The sequence below is a fragment of the Myotis yumanensis genome, unplaced genomic scaffold (genome assembly GCF_028538775.1).
Source record: "Myotis yumanensis isolate MYYU_CA2020_CCGP unplaced genomic scaffold, mMyoYum1.0.hap1 SCAF_8, whole genome shotgun sequence".
In the NCBI taxonomy this organism is placed as follows: domain Eukaryota; kingdom Metazoa; phylum Chordata; class Mammalia; order Chiroptera; family Vespertilionidae; genus Myotis; species Myotis yumanensis.
This window is the reverse complement of record NW_027223759.1, coordinates 39,813,530-39,833,390: the sequence shown is the minus strand read 5'-3', so window position 1 is coordinate 39,833,390 and position 19,861 is coordinate 39,813,530. Positions and strand designations below refer to the sequence as shown.

General features: G+C 38.5%; 1 protein-coding gene across 4 annotated transcripts in view; it reads right to left on the bottom strand.

The window, feature by feature from the left end:
* Nucleotides 1–378: 378 nt before the first annotated feature.
* Nucleotides 379–19,861, bottom strand: part of CCDC141 (coiled-coil domain containing 141) — a 171,497-nt gene continuing 152,014 nt past the window's right edge. For 3 of the 4 annotated variants that reach the window (XM_070422659.1, XM_070422660.1, XM_070422662.1), the window contains exons 20-24: nt 19,568–19,751; nt 15,740–15,852; nt 12,884–13,000; nt 5,117–5,970; nt 379–2,996 (exon numbers count right to left, since the gene is read on the bottom strand). In XM_070422659.1, coding sequence (XP_070278760.1) covers nt 2,729–2,996; nt 5,117–5,970; nt 12,884–13,000; nt 15,740–15,852; nt 19,568–19,751 — 1,536 coding nt within the window. In that variant the 3' untranslated portion in view covers nt 379–2,728. The remainder of the gene's footprint in view (nt 2,997–5,116; nt 5,971–12,883; nt 13,001–15,739; nt 15,853–19,567; nt 19,752–19,861) is intronic. The other variant, XM_070422661.1, reaches the window with a different exon arrangement.

The window sequence follows — 19,861 nt, the reverse complement described above, 5'->3', positions numbered from 1 at the left end:
TATTCTTTTTAATCTTTCATTTTCATTTTCTTGTTGAAAAACTGTTCTGATATTACTAACTGTCCAGAATTTTTTCCAGAATTAAATGGGCAAAAATCATAATTATATCTGAAAATAGGGTCATCATTTGAAGTTCCTATGTTTTCAATTTTAACCAATAATTTTAGTTTATATTTTCTTAAGGAGAATTCTTTGATCAAGACAGAAATCCTAGCAAAAAGGAAAATCATGCTGAAATCTTTGAAATTTAAATATAACCAATTGGCCCAGCCAGCATGGCTCAGTGGTTGAGTGTGGACCTATGAACCAGGAGGTCACAGTTCAACTCCCAGTGAGGGCACATGCTTGTGTTGCGGGCCCCATCCTCAGTGAGGGCCATGCAGGAGGCAGCCAATCAATGATTCTCCCTTATCATTGGTGTTTCTAACTCTCTCTCTCTCTCCCTTCTTCCCTGAAATCAATGAAAATATATTAAAAATAAATATAACCAATAGTTAATTATTCTTTATTGCTGTGGGAATTAACTAGTCAATTGAGAGCCCAGAAAAATAGGTAGGTAGGTACACAGATAGACACAGAGATATACAGAGAGCTATCTGAAATATATCATGAATATTAGCACTGTCTTTTTCCAACATTTGAACTCTATGTATGTGTATATATGTGTATGCATATATGTACAATCTTATATTTATACATACATCAAATATAGCAGGGGCTTTAACACCTTATTTGTTCATACACCATGAATATATGTATGTCCCACCCTGCTCCCCGAAGGATTAATATTAACTAGCACGCAACAGGTGAAGCAAATCGGCAAGTCCCCATCCCCTAAATACCACAGATTCAAACAAGCTGGCAAAATGGGAAAGGAGATCCCACTAAATTATCACGACGAGACAGAGGGTAGGGCAAGAATTTGTTACCTGGTCCTGCCTATTTGCTTTGGACATGAGTAGATTTTACTCTTTACTTTCAACATGGGAATAGCAGTTAGGCGAGATATGCAAAATACTTGGAGCTGGACCAAAAGGATAAGTGAGTTAAGAAACCATGTATTTCCTGAGATGCTGTGTATATAAGCTTTTAATAGGTTTATGTCAAAAATTGAAAGAAAATTATGAGATTTAATATTTTAATTAAACTAAATATGGAGCACAAGAAAACAAATGCAACTTTTTACTCAACCACACACTTCATATCTTCAGGTAAATTCAGTAACTTTTAAATATCAACTTGAATATATTACATTTAAATATCTTATTATTTGTAGACAGTGTTATAGCAACATGATTAATTCCTTCCCTTCTCCAAAAAACTATAATGAATTATTCTTTCAACTCAAGATTTTACTCTAGCATGACAAGACTATTTTTAAAATCTAAAAAAAAATGCATCTCTTATTTACGTCTATTTTTTAAAGGAGCTAAAACGATGATCCTCTTTTCTAAGTAATATATTTCATAAAGCCATAAAACATTCTTCAATATCACAGTGATAATTATAAGAAAGAATAGAATTCATCTTATGTCATTTACTACACACTGTCCTCCCACCCCCCAGAACATACTAAATGCATCCTCCTGAATTTAATTTCAAGTCTCTGCAAAGGACATAGTCTTAAGAAATTAGAAAGGAATTTAAGCTCCAATTCATAGAATGTCATTTTCTCATATGTGAACAGCTAGAGATCATATACTAACACCACTCCTTTAATTTAATATTCTGAAGAAACAATATCTGAAAGAGAACTAGTAGACAGGAGGCAGTGTGATAGCAAATTACATTAAACAATACAATTACCCTTAGTCTTCATAGCATGCTTTTTAAAATTGTATAGATTTTTATAAGATATGAAATGAAAACTCTCAATTGTCCAAGAGGTAGATGATGACCCCATTTTCCAAGTGGGAAACTGAGGCACTGATATGCCTTACCATAGGCTGCAAACATGGTCAGCAGCAGAATCAAAACTAGAAGCAGGCAGAACATGGCTGCCTCACATCTGCCAATGGAATGACAGGAATAATGTTGGTCCCCCCGCGTTGCCTGTGTTCCATCTTATTCTATGACAAGCATAGCTTTGGAGCTTTGAAACTCCATTTAAAGTTGGAGTTGCACATCTATTCTCCAATGGCAAGCTTGTGAGATCAACATGAGCAGCGGTTATTTATGGCAGCATCCTCAGACTCAGGAATGTGGACTATGTTGAAACCACATAGGATATATTTCAATAAATGAGATCAAGACATGAAAAACAAAATTAAAGGACACGTAATACAATAACAAAAATTACAACTTCAGTTCAACATTTCTACTGTGATTCCACAAAGAGATGTATATGTGTACAATTAAAACTAATTTTTCAAACAATTGGATTTGAAATTTGACTCACATCTCTGTGCTATGAGCCTTGATCTGCATGTTCCTAAATTAGGAAGGAACAAACATAGCATAATTTTACCATTTTATATTGAACACATCTCTCTCTAGAATACAAAAATGTACCCTTATCTAAGACAAGTAATTTTCTAAGCTCCTCAAATAGATTAAAGCGCTAAAGAAAATTGGATTATTTCACTGAACAGTGGTATTAGCCAAACAAGCAATATGGCCAGAAGGGAGATACAGTTGGTGGGGTGCTTTATGGGAAATGCAGGAAAATAAACAACAGTATTGTCCTTTAGGCTTGCGAGAATGACGTCCATGGGTGCCAACCCCACAGTTACTGTATGAGTAGCCAGTACACGAGCGATACACTAACATAGATGACACACAGCATGATCCAGTTTATCCTTGTGATTGGCGGCCTGCGGTTACCTGTCACATGGAGGATGACATTGGAAGAGAGAATGCCACTAGAGTTCTGTGCCCGAGCCACATAGAGGCCTGCGTCTGCCCCGCATACCTTCGGAATGAACACCGCATGTCTCGTCTCCTTGTGTAAAACCTGTAAGTGTCCATCTGCAGGCAATTTCTGGCCCTTCTTGTACCTGAAGCAGAGAGTCAGTTTTTAAAATCAGGATCACTGTTTATTCACATTATATCCAATTTCTAAAAACCACTGCAGAGGCCCATCACCACGGCAATATTCTCTTGGAGGGGCAGGGACTTTGCAGCTACCACAGATTCCAAAGGGGCTGTTTATCCTTCAAGCAGAGGTTGGCAGCTGGTGGCCAGAGAAGTGCCTGATCGGCTCAGACCATGTTTTTAAAAAGCACATTTTTTGACAGCAGTTAACAATTGGAATGTTGCATATGACAATTCAGATAACCAACTACTCTCAACAAAGCAGACCATCTGGTCACACGGGGGCTCCATTTGCTCATAGCAATTATCTAGAATGGGAAATGGCACCCTCCTATTTGGCTCCCCTCATTCTTTCAGCTGCGATGGAACAGCAGTTTGTGGCGTCTGGAATCTGCATTGGAGTGACCCTCATCTGCCCCATTATATTCATTCCATACGATCCGCATGAAAATACCAATGTGCTGTGTTAGAAGAAGGTACTTATACAGCATTTCCTGGAGAAATGAGTTCATTTAATTAATGGATTAATCTCATTAGAAGAAAATTGTTTTTAAGTGTAAAAGGCATTTATGCAATTGGATTATTACTGTTAATGACATGTTTCTAAAAGTTTCCTATGAACATGAGCACTTAGCTGCATATTTTTATAAAACAAATAATTTATTTTGTATATTCTAGATTCTTTACTTATCAAGACCCACATTCTTCTACACAAGAAGTGATGACAAATCTGAATCGTTTTCTGTTCTCATGGCCTAAGTGATAATTTTGCATTTTTCCAAGTATCCTAAGAATGTGTGATAGCTCGCCAGTTAGTAATGGAGTAAAATTGCAAATCTGAGGGTAAGATGTTTTCTCACAATAGTCCTTCAGTATTATAGTTGCAATCGTTCTTCAAGAATATGTACTAACCAAGTTATTTGTTATGTGGACAAAAATAAGAAACACTTCAGACAACATTTTTCTTTGGGGTAAACTGATATTTAATGATGAATTAAATATCTTTTAAGTTCATAAATATGAAATTCCTGATCTGTAAAAAACCATGCAATTGTAAAAACAACAAAATAAAACAAAAAGCATAAATGCTGCACTGTAGCACAAGTGCAATTTCTTTTAATAATCGGAGAAACCAAAGTTTTCTCATAAATTCTTTAGATAACCAACTCACACTTCAAGTACCACCAGTGGGCACACACAATTACTGAAACTGAAAACTTAATATCGACTTAAACATTATGATAAATAGATGCTATTTTACTTATCGTAGTTTAGAAACATGAACTCGTTCCCACAAATTTATAACTTTGTCCTTAAATAAATATGCTTAAGGTTGAAAATTTTCTAAAATGTTTAAAAGTAACCCAAGTATTGAGAAAGTTAGAACTGCTTTCATAGCAACAGTATGTGATTCAAAACCTGTATTCTGCAGTTTACTCTTATTAAAACAAATAGGCTAAAAAATAATAATGTCTCCAGAGTGAAATCATACTGTTTACAGCTCAGTTATTGAACCACCTTTCAAAAATGGGTTTATTACCTGTCACTGCAAGTAACTGTGAAAGAAATATTTTTATTCCACCTCTCACATTGAAGAAATGTATAAAAAGAAATCTTAGTGAAACAAACAAGGACTGCAAAAGTGCCATGAGTGACTGCTGGGAAGAGAAAGAAGTTGAGAGAGGCAAATGAAAGAAAAGGGGAAAACCACCTTCTTATGGGTTTTTTTTTTTTTTTAATTGAGTAAGGGATGTTAAACCAAGAAAATGTCGTGCTTATGCAAAGCATCTCAACTTTAGAAATGTGGAATGTTAAATGGATACAAAAAGAGCACAAGGAAGTCACAGTGCTTTTGGAGTTTGTTAAGTTATTATTTTATATGGTTACTTTTTTTGCTTCAGGGGATTAGCCATGCTGCTCCTAAGATGAGAGTTGGGGGTTGGTGTGAGGTTGCATCATGCAGAGTTGCAGTGCTGCCGAATATTAATCAGCTGTCCCTGCCCCTGTCAGTTAGTGCCCATGAATGATTCGCTCAGTGATTCAATTTGTTTCTGGTTAAGGCTCGTCATTATAGGCTACCCACCATGTCAGTGTAGGCTCTGGAAATCCTGTTACTTCAACTTCCAAAGTCACTGGAGAACCTTCCACGACAGTGACATTAGACTGGAGCCTGGAGAAACTGGGCGCCTGGCCAGCTAGGCTGACCACGCTGTTCTTTGCTGATGTACTTTTAATCTCTTCCTGGGAAACCACTTGCCTCTGATAGACCCGGCTGGGGCCTAATTGAAACCCGAGGCCCGAGAGCGCGCCCGGGGAAGCATGCAGCCTGTCTTGGGTTTTAGTGCCGTTATTAGCAGCATGCACTTCCTCCCGGGTTTCTAGCACACTTTCCCGAGCCCGCGGGTGCTGCTGGCAAGCTCGCTCATGCACTCCACTCGGCATGCTCCCAGGATGGTCAGCGTGGCTTTTGCTGATGGCTGTACTCTGTTCCAGAGACCCTCTGGAGGTGAATGGGGGCTCAGCTTTGAACTGGGGGGAAGGCTTCTCAAAATGACTTGAAAATGTTTCTCTCTCATCACTGCAAGTATCGGCAAAAGCAGCAGGCGGAGGAAGGCCACACGCCTGGGCCTCCCCTGGACCACTGGCCGCCACCTGCATCCTGTCGCTGCTCCTGTGAAGGCTGCGGGAGGGGCTAGCGTGTTCTTCTACCTCCATGTCGGACGGTGCGAGCGGGGAATCGGGGCTCCCTGGCAGTGGAGGTAAGGAGATGTCATCGGGAGAGACACACTCATGTTCTTCTGCAGAAACCGTGTCCGCAGGCAGGGGCAGGCCTTGGACACCGCGCTCTTGGCCAGAGGAGAGCCGCCGCTGGTCCGGAGGTAGCTGAGCCTCACCTGCTCCATCGACGGGCAAAATGCCTGCCCCCTGCCCCTGCTCCTTCAAAACAGAGAAGCCAAAGCTTTCGGTTAGTCATTGGTTTTCTTTTTCCAGGCCTCAAACTCAACTTCACAGAGAGACGATTTGAGAAAACCCACAGCGAGGTAAAGTGGGCCCTGGCTCAAGCAGTAGAGAACTTGAAACCACTTGTCTATTTAAACTGGCCACAGGCCCATCCCATGACAGGAATCGGTAAACTGACCTCCCATCTCCGAGTGAAACATGATAGACCTTGTGAAGAGAGAACAGCCTAGTTATCATCTCTAATGAAGCGCTTGGACTGGATAAATGTCTTTTCAAATCATAACCTGAGGAGCCTCCTTTCACCAGCAAATTCTGCGTCGGTTTATCTGTCTACACTCCCCGTGAACCCCGCTCCGGCATATCAGAGGCTCCCCTGCTAGGTGAGCTCTGAGACTCCACTAGAATAGCCCCCCCTCCTTCCTCAGGAAAGTCATTATTTTCGCTTTATTTCTTATTGTGGCAAAATACACATAACATAAAATTTACCGTTTTAACTATTTTTAAGTTTACAGTTAAGTGCCAGTAAATACATTCATATTATTGTGCAACCATCACACCAATCAACTCCAGTACTTTTTCATCTTTCCAAAGTGAAACTCTAAACCTTTAAACACCAGTTCTCCATTCTCTCTCCTGCCAGCCCCTTCCACTTTCTGTCTCTATGAATTTGACAACTCTAGAGACTTAGTCATTTTTAATGACTGGTTTTATTTTCTTAGAGCCCCTTAGTTCTATTCTCACATTGAGAAATATCTACAGAGAGCCTGTTATATACTAGGTACTGTGTTAAGCATTGGAGAGATGAAATGGTGAGTAAAAGTCAATACAGCCTCTGCCCTCATGGAGATGATAGCCTAGCGGGGAATGTAGATATTAATGGAACCATCGCACATTATGACCTTTCACAATGAAACACACCAAGATACAATAGAGGAACACCTGCCACTCATCTTTCTGTCCCAGGTGGGAATGTAAGTTGTGCCAGTCAGCACCTACTGCTCACACGGTTCTATTACTTCTCCCAACTAATCCACGTCTATCTCTGGCTTAAGAAGAGGCTCAAATATACCCTTTGGCACAGACTCAAAAGAAGAGTGAAGCTGAAAGCTTGTTTACACAGACTCCTTTCTTTGCCTCTCCTCAGCATTTTGGATGCATGTTTTACTTAATTAACAATGACTGGTTTTGTTCCAATGCTACGGCTTGCACATAAGAAACTTATGTTATGTCTTGACCTTGAGTTCCTTGTTTTTGCACATATTCCTGCTCCTGACATACTTTATAAGTGAGTTTTGAGAATAAATGTGTTTTTAGGTTGAAGGTTAGAAGTAAAAATAAAACAATGCTCCTTCTACTAGCCTACAGACATGACTTGTTTTCAGAGAAATCATAAACCCAGCTTAGAGAAAGTGGTTTTCTTCAGCCATTTAAGAGAAGTTTGCATTTTGCATCTAACTGAGAAGTTCTTAAAAGTCCCTCAATTAAAAAAATAAATAAATAAACACATACCCAGTAGGTAATGCCTCTCCCTTTTTTTTTTTTTTTTTGGTTTTCCTACTACACCTTACCTCTGCCTCTTTTTATCTTTTCCTGAAAGTAGGATGTTTTTCTTCCTTTTTTTAGGGACATTGATCCAACTTCCCATTCAGTCTAAAAATCTTCTCTATGCCATCTGGCAGCCTCTGTTTGCACACTTTTCCTGAAGGTGCTTTCTTTGGAGATAATTCTATGCTTTACTTGTCTTAAGAATCTCTTTCTATATTTAGCAAAGAGCTACCGTCTCTCAGTACCCACCAATGGATCTGCACTGGCCTCCTGGAGTAGCAGAGATGTCCATCTGCTCTCCTCTTAAAACAGCCCTTTACCATTGGGAGAACTGGTCCCACAGCCCCTCTGTCTCTGTCTTTGAACTTGCATCATCCTGACCACCTTCTGGAGGTCCTGGTCCTACTGCTATGACCTGCTTCACAGGGAAGCAGAGACATTTGTTGATCTAAGGATTACCCAGGGGCAGGCAACTCTTTAATGACTTCTTTGAGTAACCTATGGCTCTCCAGAAAGAATAATGTTTTTAAAATGTGTGAAAATTTTCAAAAAATTTAGGAGGGAAACTAGAATAAAAGTCCAGGCCAGTCTCCCCACTCCTCACTCCCTCCTGGAGAGGAACTGACTTACCTAATTGCGGGTTTAGTAGAAGAGACCCAACAATCGCAGCTCTCTCTTTGATGTTCTTTGTTTCAGATCTGCCTTCCACCAAATGGGTGTGTTTACATTGGCTATAAGGCATGAAAAACCCCTGGACAGGAAGCCTGTGGTTGTCTAGCTATGCACCCAAGTGGCTGGGTAGACAAAAATGTCTAAATCAGAGATGAAGTTTTGGGAAACCCTCTACATAAGTCCCAGTCGTGTCCTCCAATCCAGCTTTTACTGGTTACTGATTCCTGACTGCTGAGTCTCCCTTTCGGACTGTCCCAAACTCAAAAAGGCAATCCAAGAATATTATTTTTCACTCCCTACAACTCCTAAAGCATAAAAAATACTTTCTGCAGAAAATAACACTACCTGATAACTTCTGGCAATAAGAGAGAGTTTTCTCAAATCTTCTTTTTTAGAAACTTTTCAACTGATTAATATTCCCTCTAAATATGTTTATTTCCAGGATTCATTTACTTTCCAGAATGGGAAGCAACCAAATTATCTCTTTGATCTATATATGTTTTTATTAAAGTGATTGTACTATTTTTTTGTTTTTGTAAGAACCACATGGGACTATGAATTTATACCGAGTCTTTAAACAACTAAAATCTCGTACTTTCTCTGACCCTTAATATCATTGATAAAAATGTTGAACACTGCATAAGTTAGGACAAGGCCAGATGTCTCCCCCTGGCAAGGAAAGCTGTCTTCCAGGGTGACATTGATGAACTACTTGACACTCTTGGGTACAATTATCACCAGACCAAACTCTCATTCAGCTCACATTTTCCCACTTAAAAGAGATAACATGAGTGTGTTTATCAAATGACTTCCTGAAACCATAATAAATTTTGTCTATGGCACTAATCTAGAACTGCCCAGTAAATAATCATCTCAGAAAGAAAAATAAGATGAGTTTAATGTAAGTTTTTCTGAGCAAATCATGTTGGCTTTTGGCATTTCTGCCTTAATTTCGAATGCAAATAAGCTTTCAGTCTCTAAATCATTATGAATTTTATAAACATTCCTTCTAAATCTCACTGAGTTATACGTTCCTGGATCTACTAGTTTTCCTTTATGATAATGGTTCCCCAACATTCACATATGCCAACTTTTTTTTTCATATTTCCCCACCATGAAACTGTGTTTTTTTTCTGACAGTAGAAACAGTATGTGTGAGAGTGTGTGTACGTGTGTGTATTTCTACAAAAAGGTAGTTTAATCTATATATTTCAGCACAGGTAGGGCATATTTGCATCAATCTGATTAATTCTGGCAAAAAGGCTGGGCAATTGATCTAATTCACTATAACACATCCCATTCTCAATGTGTTTCTCTTACAGCCTTGGTTGCTCTTTGTCTTTTTTGTTGATTTCTTTCTCTTTTCCCAACTTCTAAATATATGAATAACAAATGATCTTGTCTTTATGTTCTGTAATATTCTCTATATACTTTCCCCTCAAAGATCTCACCCACTTTCACATCTAATGACCAGTTAACTTTTATTTAATAACCCTAAATCTATAGCCTCAGATATTTTGTCAGGATTTCTGAACTTTCATTTCCATTGATGAACATAATCACTTGGATTTCTAATCATTGCCAAACAAAATGAATACAGAATACAATGGTATTCTACATCCACCAAACAAAGAGTATAACACCAATCCTCAAAGTACATAGAGTGGGAAGCCATCTCTGTGGTAAATTTAAGGAAACACCACAAGACTTTACCTTCCAAAATATCTCAATCTTATCTTGGGCTCAGTACAATTCAATGAAGCTAAGTAAGAAGTGGTGGGAAAAAAAGACATGAAACATAGGGCTTGGTCTATGAAAGGCATTTCTGGGAATTTGGAAGGGGCTTTGGGCAGCCAAGGAGTTGACTTGGCACCTTTGGGCACTTGGAGTGAACAAGATAAAAGAGAACTGAAGGTGGTGAACAACACTTTGTCTTCCTCCCAAATTTTTTCCAAAGCAAATGTCTCAAGATCATCTCCCCCTGCCTACCTAGGGATCGGGATTAGAGGAGGAGGGTCCAGGGAGCGTCCTCACCCAGGCTGATAAGAGCACTCCGCTGAACTGTTTGCTATAAAAGTAATCCCATGCTGCTGCTTTATTAACCATCATGCAGACAGATGAATGCAAAGAGGGGAAAGGTTTGGCATAGGAATCTAGAGTATCATTACACAACAGCTTACTTAGATGCAGCAGTTCCTTGGAGCTCCCTCTGGTCTTGTGGAAAGAGTTACATGGCTGAAATTCAGAAGAACTGGGCTGCCTGCCCAGTTCTGACACTACTTTGCTGTGATTTTTGGAGGGCCAAATATATCAACTCTTTTGGCCTCAGTTTCCTCAACTGTAAAATGAGATTTGATCAGATGATTGTTAAATCCCTTCTAGCACTAGAATTCTATAACTCTAATTGCTGGCATGGCAAGCCTTCATCTTCTACTGAACAGCTCTGTGACTTTAGGCGAGTCTCTTAATACTCTGCATCTCCATTTAATCTTAGGAGTTTTCACATATTATTGTGGATTTAGCTTCGGTCTTCACCTTGGGGTTAAAATACCATCACTAATCTGTTAGCAGTGCAATGAGCATTGCATTTGCTGAATTGCCCAATTCCACCTGCTGCATTTTTGGGTCAGAAAAATGAGAAGCACTTTACTATCTCCAGGAGAAAATCTAGTGATTAATAAATTCTTGTGATAAGTTGGTGGAATTGTTCTTTCTGACTTATATCATTTCCCAAGGAAGATCAACACAATTTAAGGGTATTAGAATTGAACTTGTGATCCCTCAACAACCTTTGTATGTGTTGCTTCTTATTGTCTGCCCACATGGTGCTTTGGGGAGTCATTACATCTGACCTATAATATAAGTGATAGAGACAGTCAGAGGGTAACTGTGATTGTGACATTTAAAAGTGAAGATTACTGCTGCCTTTAACTTTGCTGTCTGTACCAATTGTACTGAATGTTATACATGAAATCATGCCAGTGAGGGTTCTTGACAGCCGTAATTGTGGACCTTCATTTTTATCCTAAATAACTAATGATCGATCGTATCTTTTGCTTTATATGAAAATAAAAATGACTTTTGAATGAAGGTAAATCTCTTTTTTCTATGGAAAGGAATTTGTTTCTTTAACCCTTCTTCCAAGCAAAATAATAGCAAGAAAAATCATTTTTTACTACGTTTTGGTTTGGTAGCAATAACTTTGATTTCTAATCTTTGTAAATGTGTGTGGTTGACAATGTAGAAAAATGTGCAGAATTACAAAAATATGGTGTTGGATTTAGTATGTTTTAGAAACTCAATTAAGAAAATGTGATAGACTTAATGTTATTTTTTATTATTTTAACTAGTAGTGTTCAATCAAGAGTGATTTTGCTCCCCAGAAGATGTTTGGCAATTTCTCTAGGCACTTTTGGTTGTCACAACTGGTGGGGTGGGGGAGACTACTACTGGCATTCAGAATAGAGGCCAGGACTGCTGCCAAACATCCTATAAAGCAGAATGCTTTGGGCCAGAATGTCTGTAGTACTAAGGTTGAAAAACCCTGATTTGGACCAATCAGAGTAACCGAAGACTAAGATATAAGATTAGGATCCAACAAGTTGTCCAAGGTTTGCCTCAGAGAAGAACCAGGGTCACCCCATCAAAAAAGGCAGCTTGCTTAATGGTTCGTATTGTCTGGTGGTTATATAATTAAACTAGCTCTTCACATACATTTAACCCATGGAAAAGGACATATAAACAGGCTCTGAGAACTGTATTAACTCCGAGGAAACATAACTGTTTTTCATGAAATGTGCACAACAATTGGGGAGATTTTTCTTTTTTTAAGTCTCACGTCACAAGAAATATTATTTATTAACTTGGGGTAGTTGAGAATAGTGTTGATTCTGCTTGTTACTTGAGTTTCTTGGGAGAGGGAGAACAGAGGGAGCATGCAACTTGGCAAAGCAAAGAGCCCGGAGGTAATTATAGTCCAGCAGCTATGAATAGAGAGTGAGCAACTTATGCCGAAACCCATAATGATGTGATTTAAATAATACATTTGATATCATGACACATTTGCATTCTGTGGGTATTTGCAGTTTTTGCTACATGCTTAATTTATCTGTAATGCATAGGACTTAAAGTAATCTAAACATTTCCCTAAATAGTTTAGTATTCATACTTCAGTTGGATTCTATATTTTAGTGCCTGGACATATCTTAAAGGCAGATTCTCTGGGAACAAGATACTATCTGATTTCATATATTAAGGTTTTCTAATGGTACTATAAACAATAAAATCATAGCTTGGTGGTATCGTAAAGTGGGAGAAATAAAATCTGACGTTGGGATTGAAAGAAAGGACAATGAAAGAGGCAGGTAAAGATGAGAGAAATAGAAATGGTTTGGGGTAACAGTATGGTGTTTAAATGGCTACCTCAGTGTCAATGTAAAATGCTATGGTTCTAGTATTCATTAGGAAGGACTCAGGGAAAGAGCATTGAGCAAAAGGACTAACTAGGGGGTAGAAAGGCAGTAAGGTATGAGGGCACTCGCATTGCATTTACATCGGGAGACTTGATCCATATCGATAAGAAGGCTTCAATACACTTTTTTTTTGCAATGCACAATGACTTGAACATCAAAACAGAAGTAATGAGTAGCCAAGGCTATGCAATTTTCTTTACCTTACTCATTTCTTCATTGAAAACTGTCTGCTTACTTCTCACTGGTTCTTTCAGAAGGTCAATGCAATCATCGTGGAAGTCTTCCGAACTCAGATTCATCTTTAGAGCATCTCCCTGCTATACAAAGGGATAGTTAGTGAGTGCCTGGGCCAGAAAAGGTGGAGGGACAGTGCCATATAATAATCACTTGCAACCTTTAAGTGAATATATTCCACACAAGACTGATGTCCTCCCATAAGATTTATGAAATTACCCCTCCAAGTTCACAGTTCCCCTCCTTCTCATTCCTTTGATAAAGTTCATTGCCAATACAAATTGGTTGTTCAAAGGCCCAGAAGGGAAAAAAAGTAATTGTTACAACAGAATGCACCTGCAGGAGCACTCTTTAGAGAAAGGTGTGATTGTACACTGCAATTTAAACCATTAGGAGAGTCTGCGGGAGCAGCACTGAGGCAGAAATGACTAAGGATTTCTGGTGTAGCAAAAAGCAGGATATCCAGAGAACTTAAGCAAAATGCTTGCGAGACTCATGAAAAGAGGGAGGAAATATCACTGAATGTTAAAAAACACACACAATTGAGAACAAAGGACAATATCTTGCTCCTGCATTTCATGGGGTTCTGTCTTAGTCATGGAGGTTGAGGGGGTTTGCAAACTGCTGTGGAGCCAGTGTGAGGGCTGAGAGGACTTGGTGGAGGTGAAAAAGACACGGTACACAAGTGACAACACCAGTTTAGAATGATGATTCTACTGCAACAGAAGGTTCTCTGTTCCACCTGGAACATGGTCATTGCATGAGCCTTCAAGAAATAGGCATGCCCATCAAAGTACACATTCTACACTGACTCAGAGGATTAGGGGGGACACATCTTGGGGGATATTCAGCTTTAGCCTCAATTCTAAAACCTAAACTAGTTTGTATTACTGGTCACTCTGCATTAGTACACACTTGATACCTAATTCCAAATGGCAGCTGTTGTGGAAAGAACGTTAGATCTTAAATCATATCTAAGTTCAAATTCCAGGTCCACCACTACTGACTGGGAGCCCAGGAAAGCACTTTCACCCTCTCTGAGCTTCCCTCTGAAACAAACAAACAAACAAACAAACACATTTGCCCTAGCTCCATTGCAAGGTTATTTGGAAATCACTGATGTAATTATGTATGAGAATCCTTTGTAAATCTCAAATTGATATACAAATAGAAAGGATTATTATCACTAGTTCAGCCTTGACAGGGATGCCTGGGCCTACTTTTTAATAGCTCCTAAAATGAGCCATAGTATCAAGCATAAAAACTAGTCATTGAGGCTTCTCATGCAAACATCTGTAAGTGCTAGCAAGCGTTCTCTGACAAGCTTTTGTTCAGGCTCCAACTCCTGAGGGCAATACCGATGCCGGCTTCTCTTGCCAGAAAGGCCTCTCCTCATTTTTACCACCTGATCCAACCTTTCTGAGCTATAGAATGATTCTTCTCTGTACTAATACTTTCAGTTTTTACTATAAATATCAAAACCCCTTCTGGAGAAGCTGCTTTAGGCAAAATATAGTGCAAATGTGTGGGTGCTATACTGGAGAGAGCCATAGCGTTTCCTCAGATATAACAGGCAGGTGAGTTAGGGATGGTAATGGTAGTTATATTGGTGATTGTGCCAGGAAAAAACACAATGCTAGGGGAGACCAGAGGAAGTGACACCTAAGGAAGGTTACGTGGAGGAGGCAGTGTTTGGCTTTGCCTATGAGAGATGGTAAGATTCGGAGAAACAGAGATAGAAGGTCATGTGTTTGAAGTAAAGGTTTAGAAGCAGGAAACCTGGGAATGTGGGGGTAGCAGACCAGTGAGACAGGAACTTATAATGACTATAGAAGCACAGGTAATTCCATACTGCTTTCCACAGTGGCTGCACCAATCTGCATTATCAGCTGCATTTTTATACACCAATAACGAACTATCAGAAAGGGAAACTAAGAAAACAATCCCATTTACTATTGAATCAAAAAATAAAATAAAATATCTAGGAATAAATTTAACTAGGGATGTAAAAGACCTGTACTCAGAAAATTATAAGACACTGAAGAAAGAAATTGAAGAAGATACAAATAAGTGGAAGCAAATACTGTGTTCATGGGTAGGAAGAATTAACATCATTAAAAAGTCCATACTACCCAAAGCAATCTATAGATTCAATGCAATTCCTATCAAGAGACCAATAGCACATTTCCCAGAACTAGAACAAATATTCCAAAAATTTATATGGAACAACAAAAGACCCTGAATAGCCACATCAATCTTGAGAAAAAAGAACATAGTTGGAGGAATTACACTACCTGATACCAAACTATACTACAAGGCCATAGTAATCAAAATAGCATCGATTTTCTATTTCATGAATAATGCTAATGATTAGTTTAATATTTCCGTGAAGTTAATAGTTCAATGAACATAATACCTGAAACATAGTTTTATTTTTATTTTTTCTTGGGCCACAATCTGGAGAGAAAATAAAAACTTACGTTCATTATTTATGACTAAAAACGTAAGGTTACTTAATGCAGACTTTAGTTTGATTTTAATAGTGAACATTTATCCTTTAGGATATGATCCATGAAAATGTAAACGAGACATCTTAATTGTGTTTAACCCTCATTCTAACAATGTGTTTTCTCTGCAGTGATGAAAAAGAAACAGAATTAATTATCAGAAACACCCAAATAATTATGTTAGAAAACTGTGAAACAAATGTGCACATTATGTTCCTTGAGAACTTCCCTTAGAACACCTTTGCACCAGAAGACACCTGATGATCACATTTTTATTTATACCACTTGAACGTACATATTCTGAGAAGACATTACCTTCAGCTTTTCTTCAAGTTCTGTGAGAGAGCTACATAATTCAGTAATAGATTCAAGAACCTCTTTGTGTTTTGCCACAATTTTTTCAGTACATTTCTGCCCTTCTTCAAAACCTGGAAAGGAGAAGGAATAAACTATCTTTAAAAGTCAAATCCTTGGCAGAAAAAACAAAACAGGTTTTAATTCATCTCCCCAGTGTCTGGTGTAAGGTCTGGTAGATAGTAAGTGCTTAATAAAATGTGTGCTAAACAGATAAATAAATAAAGGCATTTTTGAGAACCAGGTATTCTAGAAAAATGCTTACAATTACTGTATCATGTCTCTTTTATGTAACCTAAATAATGTTGCTATATTAATATTCTTAAAGCTGAATTCCAATCAGTTTTACCCAATTCAGAAGGTTCAGTGGTTCTTCAGTACCTAGAGCGTATGCATTCAAGGCCCTCAATAATATGGGTTTAACTTGCCTCTCTCAAATGTTTATCACCCTAATTCTCTCACATATTTCATCTCTGGCCAAACTGGACAAGAAACTCTTCCCTCAAAATCCTCACAGCCACTGGGCATTCTTTACTGTACTGGGAATGCCCTTCCCCCACTGTCAAAACCCTACCTACTTTTCAAGCTCTACCTTAAGTGGGAACATCTTTGTGAAAATGTTTTTAATCTTTCCCAAATGCATTTAATTTCTCCTGATTGGAATAATGAACATGTCTACCACGTAGTGAGTGCATAGGCACTTCATATGCATTATCTAACGTAATCCCCCTCAAATAGGTTCTCTTGTATTTTACAAATGAAGAATCTGAGACTCAAAAGAGCCTCTTCTGGTAACCCAGACAATAACTGGAGGACCAGGGATTCAAACCTGGTCTACTGGAATACAAAGTTTAGGCTGAACTGTACTGCACATCATTATGGGCTGAAATGTGTTCCTCCTCAAACTCACATGCTGTAGTCCCAATCCCCAGTATCTCAGAATGTAACCCTATTTGAAGATAAGGTTTTCAAAGTAGTAATTAAATTAAAAAGAGGCCATTAAGGTGAGGCCCTAAACCAATGATGGCGAACCTCTGACACGAGAACTCATTTTTTTTGGTTGATTTTTCTTTGTTAAATGGCATTTAAATATATAAAATAAATATCAAAAATATAAGTCTTTGTTTTACTATGGTTGCAAATATCAAAAAATTTCTATATGTGACACGGCACCTGAGTTGTTAGGGTTTTTCAAAATGCTGACAGGCCGAGCTCAAAAGGTTCGCCATCACAGCCCTAAACCAATATGACTAGTGTCATTTTAAGAACAGGAAGAGACAACAGGGGCGTGTGTGCATAGAGGGGTGTCCATGTGAAGAGGCAGCAAGGGGTGGCCATCTGCAAGCCAAGGAAAGAAGCCAGAGGAGAGACCGACCCTGTCAGTATCTTGATCTTGCACTCCCAGCCACCAGAACTGGGGGAAATAAATTCCTGTTGTTTAAGCCACCCAGTCTGTGGCGTGTTGCTATGGCAGCCTGAGCTAATAGACACATTTTATACCTCCTTCACTGTATTTACCATATCATGATTTCTAAGCCGACCATGGACTCTTGAATGAAGGAGCTAGATTTTATTTGTCTTTATATTGGTTAGAACTCCTAGTACTTAATAGGTACTCAAAAATCTTTGTGATAAATTTACTTGCATTAAAATTCTGGGTTCAGTAATGTTTGGGCAACCTGCAAGAGTAGATGATTTAGCCCTAACTGGTTTGGCTCAGTGGATAGAGCGTTGGCCTGCGGACTGAGGGGTCCCAGGTTTGATTCCAGTCAAGAGCATGTACCTTGGTTGCAGGCACATCCCCAGTGGCGGGTGTGCAGGAGGCAGCTGATCGATGTTTCTCTCTCATCGATGTTTCTAACTCTCTATCCCTCTCTCTTCCTCTCTGTAAAAAACCAATAAAATATATATTTTTTTTAAAAAGTAGATGATTTAATAGTCCTAAAGTATCTAACTTGATGCAATTTTTAAAAAATGCATAACTTCCATATTTAACAGGAAAAGACTCATGCTGTTCTTTCAATGATTCATTTATTCATCAAATATTTGCTTAGCACTTAGTATGTATCATGAAGTAGTAAACTAACAGGCAAAATCCCTTCTCTCATAGAGTTTACACTCTGGTAAGGAAAGGCAGAAAACAGATAAATAACTATATAAAAGTCAGTTGGTAATAAGGGTCAGGGATATAAAACAAAGCAGGATACAGAATCATGCATGCTGGGAGGGGTGGGTCTTTATGAGTACTTACTGTGTACTAAGATTGAATAGGCACTGAAATACAGTGATAAAATATACTTCCCATGCCCTCAATGAGCTTATGGTCAGTAGAAAAGACAAATAAAAAGGCAATTATGCTATAGTGTAAAAAATATAATACTAAAAGAAAAAAAATACAATGCTATGAGGACAGAGTGCCTCCAAAATTTTTGGTGCAACTCATAGAATAACAACAGTAAGAATGTGACATCATATTAGTTTTCATTAATTTTTCAATCTGTATTTTATTATTTTGATGTTTCTACTCTTTTCCTTTGGAAAATCATTAACAATTCATTCACAACAATTTAATATTAGTTAGTGCAGTATCTATTGTTCTACAAATCATTAGGTCAGTCCATGGACAGTGTGCTTCATGTAATAAGAGAAAATCCCCATCTGGCAGCAGTTGTGGGCATCCAAATGAAGCATGTTGTATCACCTGTTGCTATCTTCTTTTGGGGATGAATTTTCCTGGTCACTGGGAGTAAGTCTTGGTCTCAGTTAATAATGTCTGGGAATTGATGAAACATTCCTCACTGCTCTCAAGGACTGTCATTATCCAGGGGGCATCTTAAATGGGAGCCTCCTTTAGCTAGAAGGACTTCTCAGATAGTAGAGCTAACAACTTACCTCTCCTGGTCATGGAGAAGAGGAAAGAAGAACCCATGAGATGATAATTTTAGTTTTTCCATTTACTCCATGAGTGAGAACAAGGCAAGAGAAAATTTTCCATGTTTCTTATGTCCACAAACCATAACTGTCATAGAAATGAGAAGGCTGTAGACTTTAGTCTTAGCTTGATAATTATTTAAAGTATCATGGGAAATTTGTATGTTTTTCAAGGAATCACACTAGTGGAAATTAGATTTTTTTTGTCTACAAAAGCTGAGTATTGTCCAGTTTTATTGCCCTGGAATTACCCTGGAGATGGGCAGCAAGAATGGGGAGAGAGGAGGACAGAGAAGGAGGTTTACATAAGGTAGCTAAAAATCTGCAAGCTTCATCTGCAGACAGAAGTTCCATCCTCTATTCCCCAGTGTTTACTTTTGATGGTTGTGAGCTCTTATCTTGAGCCTTTTCCCTGAATAGATTGGTGTAGAGAGGACCATGAGGACTTGTGACATTCTGCTTTCTGCTAGATTAGGTTCAGCGAAGGTTTGTTTCATGGGAAATCATGGTATATTTTAAAAGAGATCTCACCAATTAACCAAAGAACTGGTATGCATATATGCACAACCCATGGACATAGACAATAGTGTGGTGAAAGGCCTGGGGCTGGGGGATGGTGCAGGCTAGGACTCACTGGGGAAAAGAAGGAGACATCTGTAGCACTTTCAACAATAAAGAAAAAATATTTCATGTAAAACCACGTGAAATACATTAGAAAAATATCTATTCACACTTATGCCTTTAGCTAGTCATGGCCTCAAATAAGTTTTCTCTTTCATAGATGAGGGGGCAAAGCTTTATGGAATTATTAAAACACCTTTGAAATCCTAAAGAAAAAGAGGGAGAGAGAGATCTCACCATATAATTGCTGAGCGAGATCACTGATCTCCTGAATCCTTTCTTCTTGCTGAGGCACTGAAGGCGTGATAAACTTATTGAACTGCTGGTGGAGAATTTCCACAGCCTCCCTTGTCTGGCATTCTGTGGAATATTTTCCAACTCTTACAACTGTGGCACTTGCATCTTCACACCAAAAATGACACTAAATTAAAATGGAATAAAGCATAGATTAAAGAGACACTATCATTCTAATGTTCTTTGCTTTGGTCACTGAAGTATCAAATTTAAATTTTCTCAAACCTTATATTCACA